Here is a 13,884-nt window from a genome sequence, read left to right on the forward strand (position 1 = left end):
CATTTAATTTTCTTTCCCTCCAATTCAGTCAATTTTACTAGTTTTTTTGTTATATCCAATAATTAAACTCCCATCTGAAAGTTGATGAGAGGCTAAAAGCATCACTTATTTCTTTCATTAAAAATATTAACACATTAAAAACCCCTGACTGGTTATTTAGGCAGCTCACACTCAGCTCTAATGTACACACATACCCCACCAGACATGCCACCAGTGGTAACTACACAATTCCAACAATAAAAACAAACTCAAAACAACGTACAGTATTATGCAGGGCTATGGTAGAATGGAACTCCCTTCCAGATCACATAAAAAAAACCCAGAACAAAGCTGGATTCAAAAAGCAGATGAAGCAACACCTCATGGCTGTTAGTATGTATTACTAATTTTTATTTATCTACTCACTTATCCTTTTTTCCTATTTGTCATCTGTTGTTTTTGTGTGTGATGGCTAGGTTATTTAGTTGTTGTTTTTTTCCTTTCTTTTATCTGGTGTTTGTATGTTGATTTCTTCTTTGTTATGTGTCTTTTTCCCTTTCCTTTATCTGTTGTTTGTATGTTGATGTCTTCTTTGTTATATGCTTTTCCTTTTTTTTTTATCTGTTGTTTGGTACGTTGTTTTCTTGTGTGGACCCCAGGAAGAGTAGCTGGTGTCTTTGGCATCAGCTAATGGGGATCCGAATAAAATCAAATCAAATCATCCCTTTGCGATCTAACATTCACTGTTCCTACAGCTTCATACAATGCTTTCGTTAATTTCAATGGATTGATGGAGCTAGGAGAATCAAACTGCAACTTTACCTTCAAGTCGACATTCTTAGTCGTTTGTTTGGTTCTGCGTTTTTTTAATCCTTTTCCTTATCCTTATCAGAATCTGAAGAATCATCAGACAGTAATTTCGCTTATCTCCATACCGTTTGCCCCTGTTTGATTCTCCCTCGTCTTCACCTTCCATGCCCACCTCACTTCGACCACTATCGTCACTTCCTTCCATATCCAGTCCACCCCTCCTAAGGAATCATCCCACCCAGCTCGACACTTTTAGTTAGGAGATCTATTTGAATCTAGAGGCATATTCCTTTGTTACTTTTCAGACGACACATTTGGATTTATTCAGGTGATTTTTGACGAATAGAAAGTGAAAGTTAAGTGTACACACTCAAAGGTTCAAACGAAGTTACTTTTTCTGTGAAAAGAGGATGGCATCCAAAAGCTCTCTACTTGAAGAGGATTTAACCTGTCCTGTTTGCGTTGACATTTTCAAGGATCCCGTCGTTCTTTTTTGCAGTCACAGCTTCTGCAAAGACTGCCTTCAGAAGTTCTGGAGAAGGAAGAAATCTAAAGAGTGTCCAGTTTGTAGAAAACAATCTTCATTGGACAATCCGCCACTGAATTTGTCTTTGAGGAATTTATGTGAGTCTTTCCTGAAGGAGAAGAGTCAGAGGGCTTCAGGAGGGTCTGAAGTGCTCTGCAGTCTGCACGGTGAGAGACTCAAGCTGTTCTGTCTGGAGGATAAACAGCCCATATGTGTGGTGTGTCAGGCTTCCAGGAAACACTCAGGACACCAGTTCCTTCCCATAGATGAAGCTGCGCTGGATTATAAAGTGAGTTTCCTTAATTTGCTTATAGGTGGAAATGTCATTTATGCAATGGGCATACTTTTCCTTCTCTATCTGTGCTGTTACTGAATGCTGTTACTGAGTATCCACAACAACATAAAATAAGTATTAATAATCATAGTGTATAATGTATTTGTTCATTATAGGAACAACTCAAGGCTATATTGAAGTCCTTGCAAGAAAAACTGGAAGAATTTTATCTTGAATTTAAGACATGTGACCAAACAGCTAGGCACATTAAGGTGAGATTTACCAGAACAACCTGTTTCAGAAAGAGACCATTGACTTCATGACATTGTGTAATATTGCCTATATGATATGATATGTTAACAACTTGTATTGTGCAGCTATTCAGTTTCATTACAACTTCAATTTAATTTACATTAAGCATCTCAACGGAACAATTTGGTACAGATATATCAAGTAAACAAACTGATATTTATATTATTAGTACCGTTAAGAGATTACAACAATACATTCACCACATGTTAAGTTTAGCCCTGGGATAAACTGTTCACACTGTCAACGGTAATACACATGATTACTTTGACAATATAAATATTCAACAAATTGACAGATGTTTATGACTGTCATCCCTTTGATGTGTTATTCAAGGTCCAGGCCCATCAGTCAGAGAAGCAGATCAAGGAGGAGTTTGAGAAGCTTCATCAGTTTCTAAAAGATGAAGAGGTGGCCAGGATAAGAGCACTGAAGGAGGAAGAGAAGCAGAAGAGTTTGATTATGAAAGAGAAGATTGAAGAAATGAGCAAGGAGATGTCCACTCTTTCAGATACTATAACAGCAATTAAGAAGCAGATGGTTGCTGATGACATCATCTTGTTACGGGTATGGACATGTGGTTTCAGCTCAGTTGTAAAAAGAAAAAGAAAAATGTGAGACGTTTATGATATTTAATAAAACATAAATATCAATTTCTTTTGATCTTCTGTTTGATAAAGTATCATTATTGTCAATTGTGAGATCAATAAGTAAGCCATCAAGACAGATGTGGTTTTGAATGAAGAGTGCAATTAAAAATGAAATGAATTATTATTTTTAAAATGACCTGAACTGAAATCTGTGCTGTATGCTGTTTTCCAGAACTTCAAGGCAACCAAAGAAAGGTGAGAGATTTCAAGTCCTTTCTTTGCCTGAACCCACACTGAAACTAGTGCTAACTCCAGTCTGTTTTCCTAGTTCTACACACGCACTGCAGAAACCACAGAGAGTTTCAGGAGCTCTGATTGATGTGGCAAAGCACCTGGGCAACCTGAGGTTCAGAGTCTGGGAGAAGATGAAGGACATAGTTCAGTTCAGTGAGTTCTTTGTCACCTATGATACACACACACACACACACACACACAAACACAGTGTAACATCAAGTTAAAAATCAATGTGACAGCTAAATGACGCAGTAAGAACCAATCAGCCTACATTAAAATAAGTCATACACCTGAGTCCATTTGCTCACCCTCTCCTCATCTCTCTGTTCAGCTCCTGTACTGTTGGACCCAAACACTGCACAATCATCGCTCTTCATTAGTGAGGATCTGACCAGCTTTACAAGGATAATTCCTAGTCAGACACTTCCTGATAATCCAGAAAGATTTAATGGCTATTTCACTGTCCTGGGCTCTGAGGGCTTCAACTCAGGGTCACACTGCTGGGATGTTGAACTTGGATTCAGTACACAATGGTGTGTGGGTGTGACCACAGAATCCAACCAGAGGAAGAGGGACACCCTCTCATGGGACAGAGTGTGGCGTGTGGGGAATGATGAGCATAATAGATTTGATTATACAGGACCTGTGCATGTACTGAAACAGAAACTCCACACACTCAGAGTGCATCTGGATTTGGATAAAGGACAGCTGTCATTCTCTGATCCTCTAGAAAATACACACTTACACACTTTCAAACACACATTCACTGAGAAAGTCCTTCCCTTCTTCTACAACCGGTTACCACTGAGTATTTTACCCCTGAAGCCCTCGGTGACCATTGAACAACGCAGATTATGTTGAAACTATCTCCAAAATCTTAACATATGGTTCAGTCTGACATGCAGTACAACTCATAACATTTTGAAATATTCATGAAATAACATTAATTCAATTTCATTTTCAAGTCTAAAAATGAACTGTGTTTTCTTTATATGGTGGGAATATGTTAATCTAGATTCATTTGAGGTTTTTAAGTAGATCTATCTAGTTTAGTTTGAGGTATTGAGGTATAACCAACATGGATAACCAAATGTTAAAACTTCCTTCTATCCACATATTTAGAAACATTAAGATAACTGTAATTAGGATCCTTCTTTGTGAAAATCATGAGTTGGTAAAAACCTTTGAATGGTTCATGAATCACCACCATAACTGTTGTTATTGCACTGATGAGGTCATCACTCATCACTCCAGTCCAGTTGAGTCCAGTTCTGTGTTTACCACGGCTCAGTAAAGGGAGAGACCTGTGAGTCTGGGAGCAGCTGGCCAACCTGAAGTTCAGAGTTCATTTAATCATACACAACACACACATGCTAACTTGGACATAAACATGTACATTAGTCCCGCCATTCAATCATTATTTTTGTCATGTTTTATTGTCATTGCTGTGCATTGCTTGTGGTAGAAGGTTCTGCTCAATGCATATACCATATATTGAAATTAATAAAATATTATAATTTGAAATTACTTTGCAATTGAAATGACTTATTTTCTTTCATTAGAACTTTAAATCTACCACAGAAAGGTGAGTTTCTTTTCTCTCCCAAACTAAAACAGGTGCTAAAATGCTTCCCAAATTATTTAAACTTATTTAAGCTGACCAAGAGTGTTGAGTTACGTGTATAAGTTGGGAAACTTAAGGGATTGTCTGGTGCTTGAAGGTTTGATAATAATTTGGCTAGTGCTTGGTTGTCCTGTTGAATCAAATTGCATGTTTGTGTGAGACTGTGATAAACTAAACAGCTGGTTTTTGTTGATAAGGGCGTTTCCATTAGAGAGAGATTATTGATCAAAACCTGAAGTTTTAATTTGAGATTTTTAACCACAGACCATTTGTTGGACCAGTGAAGCTCATCAGACGTACGAGACCTGGAGATAACGTGGGTTTATAAGGTCTATGTGGGAGGTTCTGTACCTGAGTGAAGCTGACCCCCCTTGTGTCGTTCAAAATATCAAAATAGTACTGCTGTTCGTCTGTGCTGGTTGGTGCCATTGAAGTGATCCTTTGTGCTATTAAGCGTTTTGAGTAATTCAAAACAAAATGTTCTGGCCTGTGATGTCACTCAGCCCCCCGTGTGTGAGTGAGTGAGTGAGTGAGTGTGTGTGAATGAATGTGTGTGTGTGAGAGTGTGTGAGTATCGGTGAGTTAGTGTGTGTGAGTGAGTGTTGTTAGTGTATTTGCTGTATCTCCATGTGTACCAGGCGGTCCCGAGAGACTATGGGGGCCCCGAATTCCAGTAAGGTTAATAGGTTACCATAACTTATACTACACCACCTGCTGCCCACTGAGAGACAGCTCCAGTGTTGATAAGATGTCTGCTTAGGCTCTCTCTGTGTGTGTGTGTGCTCTGAGCTGTCCATGCAGGCTCCCATTCTACCAGGACCGTGGGCCCAAGGGCATCAATGAGCTCCTGAGACTGTTTCCATGTTCATATATGTGTGTGTGTGTGTGTTAACTTGGGTAGAGATGTCATGCATTCTATTTGGTTTACGTATTCCTGCCGGTTAAAAGGGAGTGCTGTGTAGCACTCCTGTTGAGCAGAACGACCCTCAGAGCTACGAACAACATCTCTCCTGAAGACGTCCCGAAGATCCTCCGCACGCGGCTGCGCTTAGACACTTAGACTCAGAAATGTACTTAGAGTATCTATGCCTCTTGCAATAAATCTATCTCGCTCTGATCCGAACTGCCTCAAGCTGCCTTGATTGAAACTTCAACCTACAACTATTCCACGTCTTATAATTAATTGTAGTAGCCTGAATATAGAAAAGAATCTTACAGTGTGTGTGTGTGTGAGCAGTGGTGTAGTCCAGGGTATACGCAGGTATGCGGAGTATACCCACTTATTTTTCAGTCAGCATTGAGTATACCCACTTCTCAAAACAGGGTTATTATCCTGTGCTGTATGGGCTGCTTAAAAATAAATAAGAGTATACCCACTTCTCCAAGGACCACTACACCACTGTGTGTGTGTGAGAGTGAGTGGGTGTTTGAGAGTGATTGTGTGTGTGTGTGTGTGTGTGTGTGTGTGTGTGTGTGTGTGTGTGTGTGTGAGTGAATGTTTGCATGAGAGTGTGTGAATTTTTACTTTCTTGTTCACACTTGTTTCACCAACCATGAAGGTGTGGGACTTTACATCTTTAGAATAATTCAATTTAGTCAAACTTATTTAGTCAGTAAAGACGTTAATTGCAAAAGGTTTTCTACCGCGATTTTCATTTCCCTCAGTCTTTTGCTCTCGTCTTCTCCACACTAAAGTTAAGTTTCGCGTTCTCTTTAGCACACACTGCGTCCTGTAGAGGGCGCTCCAACATAACTTTTCAGTCATTCTCTGCATAAAAAGTTATGCTGAATTTCTAATTTTAGTGAATATTTGCATTGCATCTATTCTGTTTCATCTATCATTAATTTCCAATAAAGGTTGAATCAAAGAACTAATCAATACTCAATGTTTATTATAAGACAACTTTTTATGAGTTCCTATTTCTACAGTATTTAAAGAATCTTGAAGAAAACTTTGTAAACCTTGGTTAGACTTATACCTCATTTCCACCAAGGCCGTGCCGGTGCGAATACTATGAGTAGGTAAGTGGACGGAGAATGCAGAATGATATGAAAGAATACTATGGTTAGATAAGTGGAGAATGCAGAATGATATGAAAGAATACTATGGTTAGATCAGTGGAGAATGCAGAATGATATGAAAGAATACTATGGTTAGATCAGTGGAGAATGCAGAATGATATGAAAGAATACTATGGTTAGATCAGTGGACGGAGAATGCAGAATGATATGAAAGAATACTATGGTTAGATAAGCGGAGAATGCAGAATGATATGAAAGATGCAGATAAGAAGCACCAAACCCGTTGGACCTCAACCTAAATTAATAATGGACCTCTGAATGTTGGGATGACCCGTTCAATGGCACATGCAGCATTCTGATCAGCTGTATAATAAAAAAAAACATTATCACAATATGCTGGCAGTACATTAGTCAGTGTCCCCTATATTTCCCCTTAAACAAGAAAATCATAAGTAGTCTATGATTGGTACAAAATGTATACATTGTCATCTGGTTGATATCTGATCAGCTGTCAATTTCTGACATATGGCCATTGTCCTCTGACAAGCCATACATTAAACACATGATTTCTCCCCCTCCTAGGAGTCAGTTGAGATGTGATGACAGTGAGAACCTCTTTGTTATTTGGTTGATATCTGATCTCCTGTCAATGTCTGATATATGTTCATTGTCCTTCTGACATGTCATAATTTAACCCAGGCTCTATCGCCCTCCCCAATGCACCCAGTCGTAGGTTCAGAGAGAGCTGAGGTGTGATGACAGAGTGTTTGAGCATTCTTTTGGCTGGTCTGGGTGTGAGATGTGTTTGATAACCCCCCATGGTGAAGAACAATGCAGTAACCCAAAGTTATCCAAGACCCCATTGAGGAGGGGGAGGGGAAGGGGTGGGGGAGAGAGGGAGACTAACGAAACAACTTCCTCCAGGCTATGGGGGAGCAGGACAGCTCCATGGAGAGACACAGGGCTGGACCTCAGGCTATGGGGGAGCAGGATAGCACCCATGGAGAGACACAGGGATGGATCTCAGGCTATGGGGGAGCAGGACTGCACCCATGGAGAGACACAGGGATGGATCTCAGGCTATGGGGGAGCAGGACTGCACCCATGGAGTAACATAGGGCTGGATCTCAGGCTATGGGGGAGCAGGACAGCACCCATGGAGAGACACAGGGATGGATCTCAGGCTATGGGGGAGCAGGACAGCTCCATGGAGTAACACAGGGATGGATCTCAGGCTATGGGGGAGCAGGACAGCTCCATGGAGTAACACAGGGATGGATCTCAGGCTATGGGGGAGCAGGACAGCTCCATGGAGAGACACAGGGATGGATCTCAGGCTATGGGGGAGCAGGACAGCACCCATGGAGAGACACAGGGATGGATCTCAGGCTATGGGGGAGCAGGACAGCTCCATGGAGAGACACAGGGATGGATCTCAGGCTATGGGGGAGCAGGACAGCACCCATGGAGAGACACAGGGATGGATCTCAGGCTATGGGGGAGCAGGACAGCACCCATGGAGAGACACAGGGATGGATCTCAGGCTATGGGGGAGCAGGACAGCACCCATGGAGAGACACAGGGATGGACCTCAGGCTATGGGGGAGCAGGACAGCACCCATGGAGAGACACAGGGATGGACCTCAGGCTATGGGGGAGCAGGACAGCACCCATGGAGAGACACAGGGATGGACCTCAGGCTATGGGGGAGCAGGACAGCACCCATGGAGAGACACAGGGATGGATCTCAGGCTATGGGGGAGCAGGACAGCACCCATGGAGAGACACAGGGATGGATCTCAGGCTATGGGGGAGCAGGACAGCACCCATGGAGTAACACAGGGATGGACCTCAGGCTATGGGGGAGCAGGACAGCACCCATGGAGAGACACAGGGATGGACCTCAGGCTATGGGGGAGCAGGACAGCACCCATGGAGAGACACAGGGATGGATCTCAGGCTATGGGGGAGCAGGACAGCACCCATGGAGTAACACAGGGATGGACCTCAGGCTATGGGGGAGCAGGACAGCACCCATGGAGAGACACAGGGATGGATCTCAGGCTATGGGGGAGCAGGACAGCACCCATGGAGTAACACAGGGATGGACCTCAGGCTATGGGGGAGCAGGACAGCACCCATGGAGAGACACAGGGATGGATCTCAGGCTATGGGGGAGCAGGACAGCACCCATGGAGTAACACAGGGATGGACCTCAGGCTATGGGGGAGCAGGACAGCACCCATGGAGAGACACAGGGATGGATCTCAGGCTATGGGGGAGCAGGACAGCACCCATGGAGAGACACAGGGATGGATCTCAGGCTATGGGGGAGCAGGACAGCACCCATGGAGAGACACAGGGATGGATCTCAGGCTATGGGGGAGCAGGACAGCACCCATGGAGAGACACAGGGATGGATCTCAGGCTATGGGGGAGCAGGACAGCACCCATGGAGAGACACAGGGATGGACCTCAGGGGTGGAATCCTTATCTGGTTTGAAGCTTTATATGCAAATTCTATTGAACTTGTTAGAGAAGGTGAAAATTATGTTTGGCTTAAACAAAACAAAAAAAGACCTGATCTCTTACTTAAAAATACATTTTTGACAATACCAGTTTAACTAAAATACTTGGCTAATATGACATATGGACACGTGTCCCTATGTTCTGGTTTCAGCTCTGAATTACACAAAATATTTAAGTTCAATTTAGGCTAACTTAAGGTTGTTAACGTCATTCTGAAAAACACATAGACTCCGATGATTCTGAAACAAGGGATGATATACTGTAAAAAATACCAATGTCTATTTTAATGATAGCTGCACTAATGTACTAATGAACATACATTTTATATTCTTCATGCAGCTTTGTTATGTGCGAATAATAAATATGTTTCTTAATGTTGTTTGATGATATTAAGTAGATAATACATTTAATTAGTTTGTTTGAAAAACTTTTCAACCCCTACACATTAAAAGTCAAGAAGACCCCCTTTAGTGTAATAATCATCATCTGTTGTCGTGGATACTCATTCAGTAACAGCACAGATACAGAAGGCAAAGTACGGCCATTGCATAGTCATAAATAACATTTTCACCTAAAAGCAAATAATAGAAACTCACTTTGTGAATTATATCAGGCCATCAGTGAACAACAGACAACTCACCCAGATGGATTCACTATCGTCGCTGGAGACTTTATTCATGCCAATCTCAAAACACTACACCCAAAACTTCACCAGCATGTTAATTTCCCAACAAGGGAGAAAAACACCTTGGACTTGGTTTACACCTCACACAAAGGTGCATACAAAGCCTCCCCCTCCCCCACATCGGACTTTCTGACCACATCACTGTTATGCTAATGCCAGTTTATAGGCCCAGAGTGAGAGTGAAAAACCGGTTCGGAAAGAGAATTCAGTGTGGCCAGAGGGATCAATGAGTGCTCTTCAAGACTGTCTTGCGACAACAGACTGGGACATGTTTAAGCAAGCAGCCACTCACAACAACCTCATTGACAAGTGAAAGTTAAATGTACACACAAAGTTTCCAGAGAAGTGACTGTTTCTGTGAGAGGAGGATGGCAACTAAACGCTCTTTCCCTGAAGAGGATTATAACTGTCCTGTTTGCTATGACATTTTCAAGGATCCCGTCCTTCTTTTGTGCAGTCACAGCTTCTGCAAAGACTGCCTTCAAAGGTTCTGGAGAGGGAAGACATTTAAAGAGTGTCCAGTCTGTAGAAGACGATCTCCATTGGACAATCCGCCACTGAATTTGTCTTTGAGGAATTTATGTGAGTCTTTCCAGAAGGAGAAGAGCGCTGGAGGGCTCTGCAGTCTGCACGGTGAGAAACTCAAGCTGTTCTGTTTGGAGGATAAACAGCCCATATGTGTGGTGTGTCAGGCTTCCAGGAAACACTCAGGACACCAGTTCCTTCCCATAGATGAAGCTGCGCTGGATTATAAAGTGAGTTTCTATTATTTGCTTATAGGTGGAAATGTCATTTATGACTATGCAATGGGCAAACTTTGCCTTCTGTATCTGTGCTGTTACTGAATGAGTATCCACAACAACAGAAAATGAGTATGAATAATCATAGTGTATGATGTATTTGTTCATTTCAGGAACAACTCGATGCTGTACTGAAGCCCTTACAAGAGAAACTGAAAGAATTCGAACGAGTTAAAAAAACATGTGACCAAACAGCCAGGCACATTAAGGTGAGATTTACTAGAACAACCTGTTTCAGAAAGAGACCATTGACTTCATGACACTGTTTCTGGAATTGTGTAATATTACCTGTATGATATGATGCGTTAACAACTTGTATTGTGTAGCTATTCAGTTTCATTACAACTACAATTGAAGTCACATCAAGCATCTCACCCGAGTAATTTGATCCAGATGTTACAAGTACACACACTGATATTTATTTTATTAGTATCATTAAGAAAATTAGAGCAATGATTTCACCACATGATCGTTCAGCCATTGGATGAACTGCTCATGCTGTTCACAGAAACAGACATGATTACTTTAACAATATTAATATTAGACATATTATATTTGTTTTGGGGGGGAACATTTTATGAATGTAGTCCCTTTTGTGTGTGTTATTCAAGATCCAGGCCCATCAGTCAGAGAATCAGATCAAGAAGGAGTTTAAGAAGCTTCATCAGTTTCTGAAAGATGAAGAGGAGGCCAGAATAAGAGCACTGAAAGAGGAAGAGAAGCAGAAGACTTCCATTATGAAAGAGAAGATTGAAAGATTGAGCAAGGAGATGTCCACTCTTTCAGATACAATAACAGTCATTGAGAAGCAGATGGTAGCTGAAGACATAATCTTCTTACAGGTATGGACATTTGGTTTCAGTTGAGTTGTATAAATGGTGAGATATTTAATACATATTTTCAGTTTTGTTATTAATTTATTTTCATCTTTTGTTACATAATGTATCATTACTATCCATTGTGTGGACAAGAAGTAAGCCATCAAGTCAGACACAGAATATTGAAATTAACTGAACTGAAATCTGTACTGTATGCTGTTTTCCAGAACTTCAAGGCTTCCATGGAAAGGTGAGAGATTTCAATTGACCCTTTCTTTGCCTGAACCCACACTAAGACTAGTGCTAACTCCAGTCTGTTTTCTAGTTCTGCACACACACTGCAAAAACCACAGAGAGTTTCAGGAGCTCTGATTGATGTGGCAAAGCACCTGGGCAACCTGAGGTTCAGAGTCTGGGAGAAGATGAAGGACATAGTTCAGTTCAGTGAGTTCTTTGTCACCTACGACATAAACAGGCACAATCACACACACACACACACACACACACACACACAGACATACACACACACACACACACACACACACACACACACACGCACATACACACACACACACACACACACACTCACAGTGTAACATCAACTTTAAAAAACAACAACATTGCAGCTAAATGACGCAGTAAGAACCAACCATCCAACAGTAAAAGAAGTCATACACCTGAGTCCATTTGCTCACCCTCTCCTCATCTCTCTGTTCAGCTCCTGTACTGTTGGACCCAAACACTGCAAGCCCATGGCTCGACGTTTCTGCGGATCTCACCAGTTTACAAGAGCCAAGTCTTACAAAGACACTCCCAATACAAGACATTCCTGATAATCCAGAAAGATTTAATGTCCATAGCGCTGTCCTGGGCTCTGAGGGCTTCAGCTCAGGGTCACACTACTGGGATGTGGAAGTTGGACACAGTACAAACTGGTGTGTGGGTGTGACCCCAGAGTCCAACCAGGGGAGGAGGGACACCTTCTCATGGGAGAGAGTGTGGAGTTTGGGGTATGATGAAGATGAAGAGTGTGAAAAGTATGAAGAGTGTTATTCTACAGGACCTCTGCATGTATTGCAACAAAATCTCCACACACTCAGAGTGCATCTGGATTTGGATAAAGGACAGCTGTCATTCTCTGATCCTCTACAAAATACACACTTACACACTTTCAAACACACATTCACTGAGAAAGTCCTTCCCGTATTCTACAGCTACAGTTCTCGACTGAGTATTTTAACACTGAAGCCCTCTGTGACCATTGAACAACGCAAGCATGTTGAAACTAACTCCAAGATCTAAAGTGTGCCATTGAGTAAAATAAACTAAACATCAACCTAATTCATTGGTCTATATCTAAATCTGTGTTTTTCCAATATAAAATATGAATCCTCTGTGGTAGTTTCATATGGAACATGTGACTACACTCCCCTCCCAACACTAGCAGTAGGTGGTATTTGCTGCTGGTGATTATGAGGTTAAACTCGATTAGGCCTCAATTGTTTGTGTGATATTGTATGATGTTCATTTGTGACATATTCTGCATTACTTTGTCATCTTCACTCTTCAACAGTAGCCTCAGTTTATGTTGATTGTTATTGAGCACCGTTACTGTTATTGATCAGTTACTTTTTAACGTTTTCTCAACATATCAACTAAATGTCTGTATATTGAAGTCATGACTGTTTTGTATATTGATGTACATATGGTTAAGTCTTAAATACAGTACATAACACAATTTTCAAGTACTGACTTTTTTTCAATTATTTTACATGGTGGAAATACGTGTATCTAGATTTGTTTAAGGTTTTTAAGTAGATCTACTAGATTTTTTTTTAGGTTTTTAAATATCACCAACATGGAAAACCAAATATTAAAACTTCCTTCTATCCACATATTTAGAAATATAAAGATGACTGTAATTAGGATCACTTTTGAGTTGTAATGGTAATTATTGATAATCTTCTGGCCTGTGACATCACTCAGACCCCTGTCCATGTCCAAAACTCACCAAAATGGTCTCAATTGCTTGTGCTAGGTTTGTGCTAATGCTAACTCTGATTAAGTGAAAAGTGAAAGTGACTATGGTACAGGTGGTGTAGACACACACACTCTGAAATCCACCTCTGCATTTGACCCATCCAGGGAAGTGACACACACACACAATGAAGTGAAGTAACACTAACCAGGAGCAGTGAGCTGCCTCTGGCGGCGCCCGAGGAGCAGTGATCGGGGTTAGGTGCCTTGCTCAATGGCACTCCAGCCGTGGAGGAGGGCATGGGAGAGCAATGGTCTACTCCTTCCCCCGCCCACATTTTTCCTACTGGTTGGGGATCGAACCGGCAACCATATGGTTTCCAGCCTGGAACCCTAACAAGTAGGCCACGGCTGCCCATGATGTCGTCCACCTGAAGCAGCTGACCTTTTCCACTTCGGATCCGTTGATGTGTAGGGCTGCATGCTCTTCCTCCTGCTGCCTTCTATAGTCCACAATCATCTCCTTAGTCTTGCTGATGTTGAGAGAGAGGTTATTATCCTGACACCATGCTGTCAGGGTACCAACCTCCCCTCTGTAGACTGACTCTTCATTGTCAGTGATGAGGCCCACAATGGTTGTAGTCAGC

General features: G+C 41.8%; 3 protein-coding genes across 3 annotated transcripts in view; 2 read left to right on the plus strand and 1 right to left on the minus strand.

Annotated features, from left to right (window-relative positions):
* LOC308380751 (E3 ubiquitin-protein ligase TRIM35-like) overlaps nucleotides 1–13,884 on the minus strand; it is a gene marked incomplete at its 3' end in the record, with an annotated part of 284,739 nt that overhangs the window by 260,313 nt on the left and 10,542 nt on the right. The window lies entirely within an intron of this gene.
* On the plus strand, nucleotides 1,200–3,643 carry LOC308380055 (E3 ubiquitin-protein ligase TRIM35-like; the record flags this gene model as incomplete). Its single annotated transcript, XM_080857338.1, has 5 exons — nucleotides 1,200–1,604; nucleotides 1,766–1,861; nucleotides 2,235–2,475; nucleotides 2,804–2,935; nucleotides 3,114–3,643. The coding sequence occupies 5 exons, from the start codon at nucleotides 1,200–1,202 to the stop codon at nucleotides 3,641–3,643; spliced, it is 1,404 nt and encodes a 467-aa protein (XP_080713464.1).
* On the plus strand, nucleotides 10,011–12,562 carry LOC308380056 (E3 ubiquitin-protein ligase TRIM35-like; the record flags this gene model as incomplete). The annotated part of the gene is made up of 6 exons (XM_080857339.1): nucleotides 10,011–10,397; nucleotides 10,556–10,651; nucleotides 11,054–11,284; nucleotides 11,488–11,510; nucleotides 11,586–11,704; nucleotides 11,979–12,562. 6 exons carry the CDS (start codon nucleotides 10,011–10,013, stop codon nucleotides 12,560–12,562), a joined length of 1,440 nt encoding a protein of 479 aa, XP_080713465.1.

This window comes from Sprattus sprattus, assembly GCF_963457725.1.
Source record: "Sprattus sprattus genome assembly, chromosome: 19".
Classification (NCBI taxonomy): domain Eukaryota; kingdom Metazoa; phylum Chordata; class Actinopteri; order Clupeiformes; family Clupeidae; genus Sprattus; species Sprattus sprattus.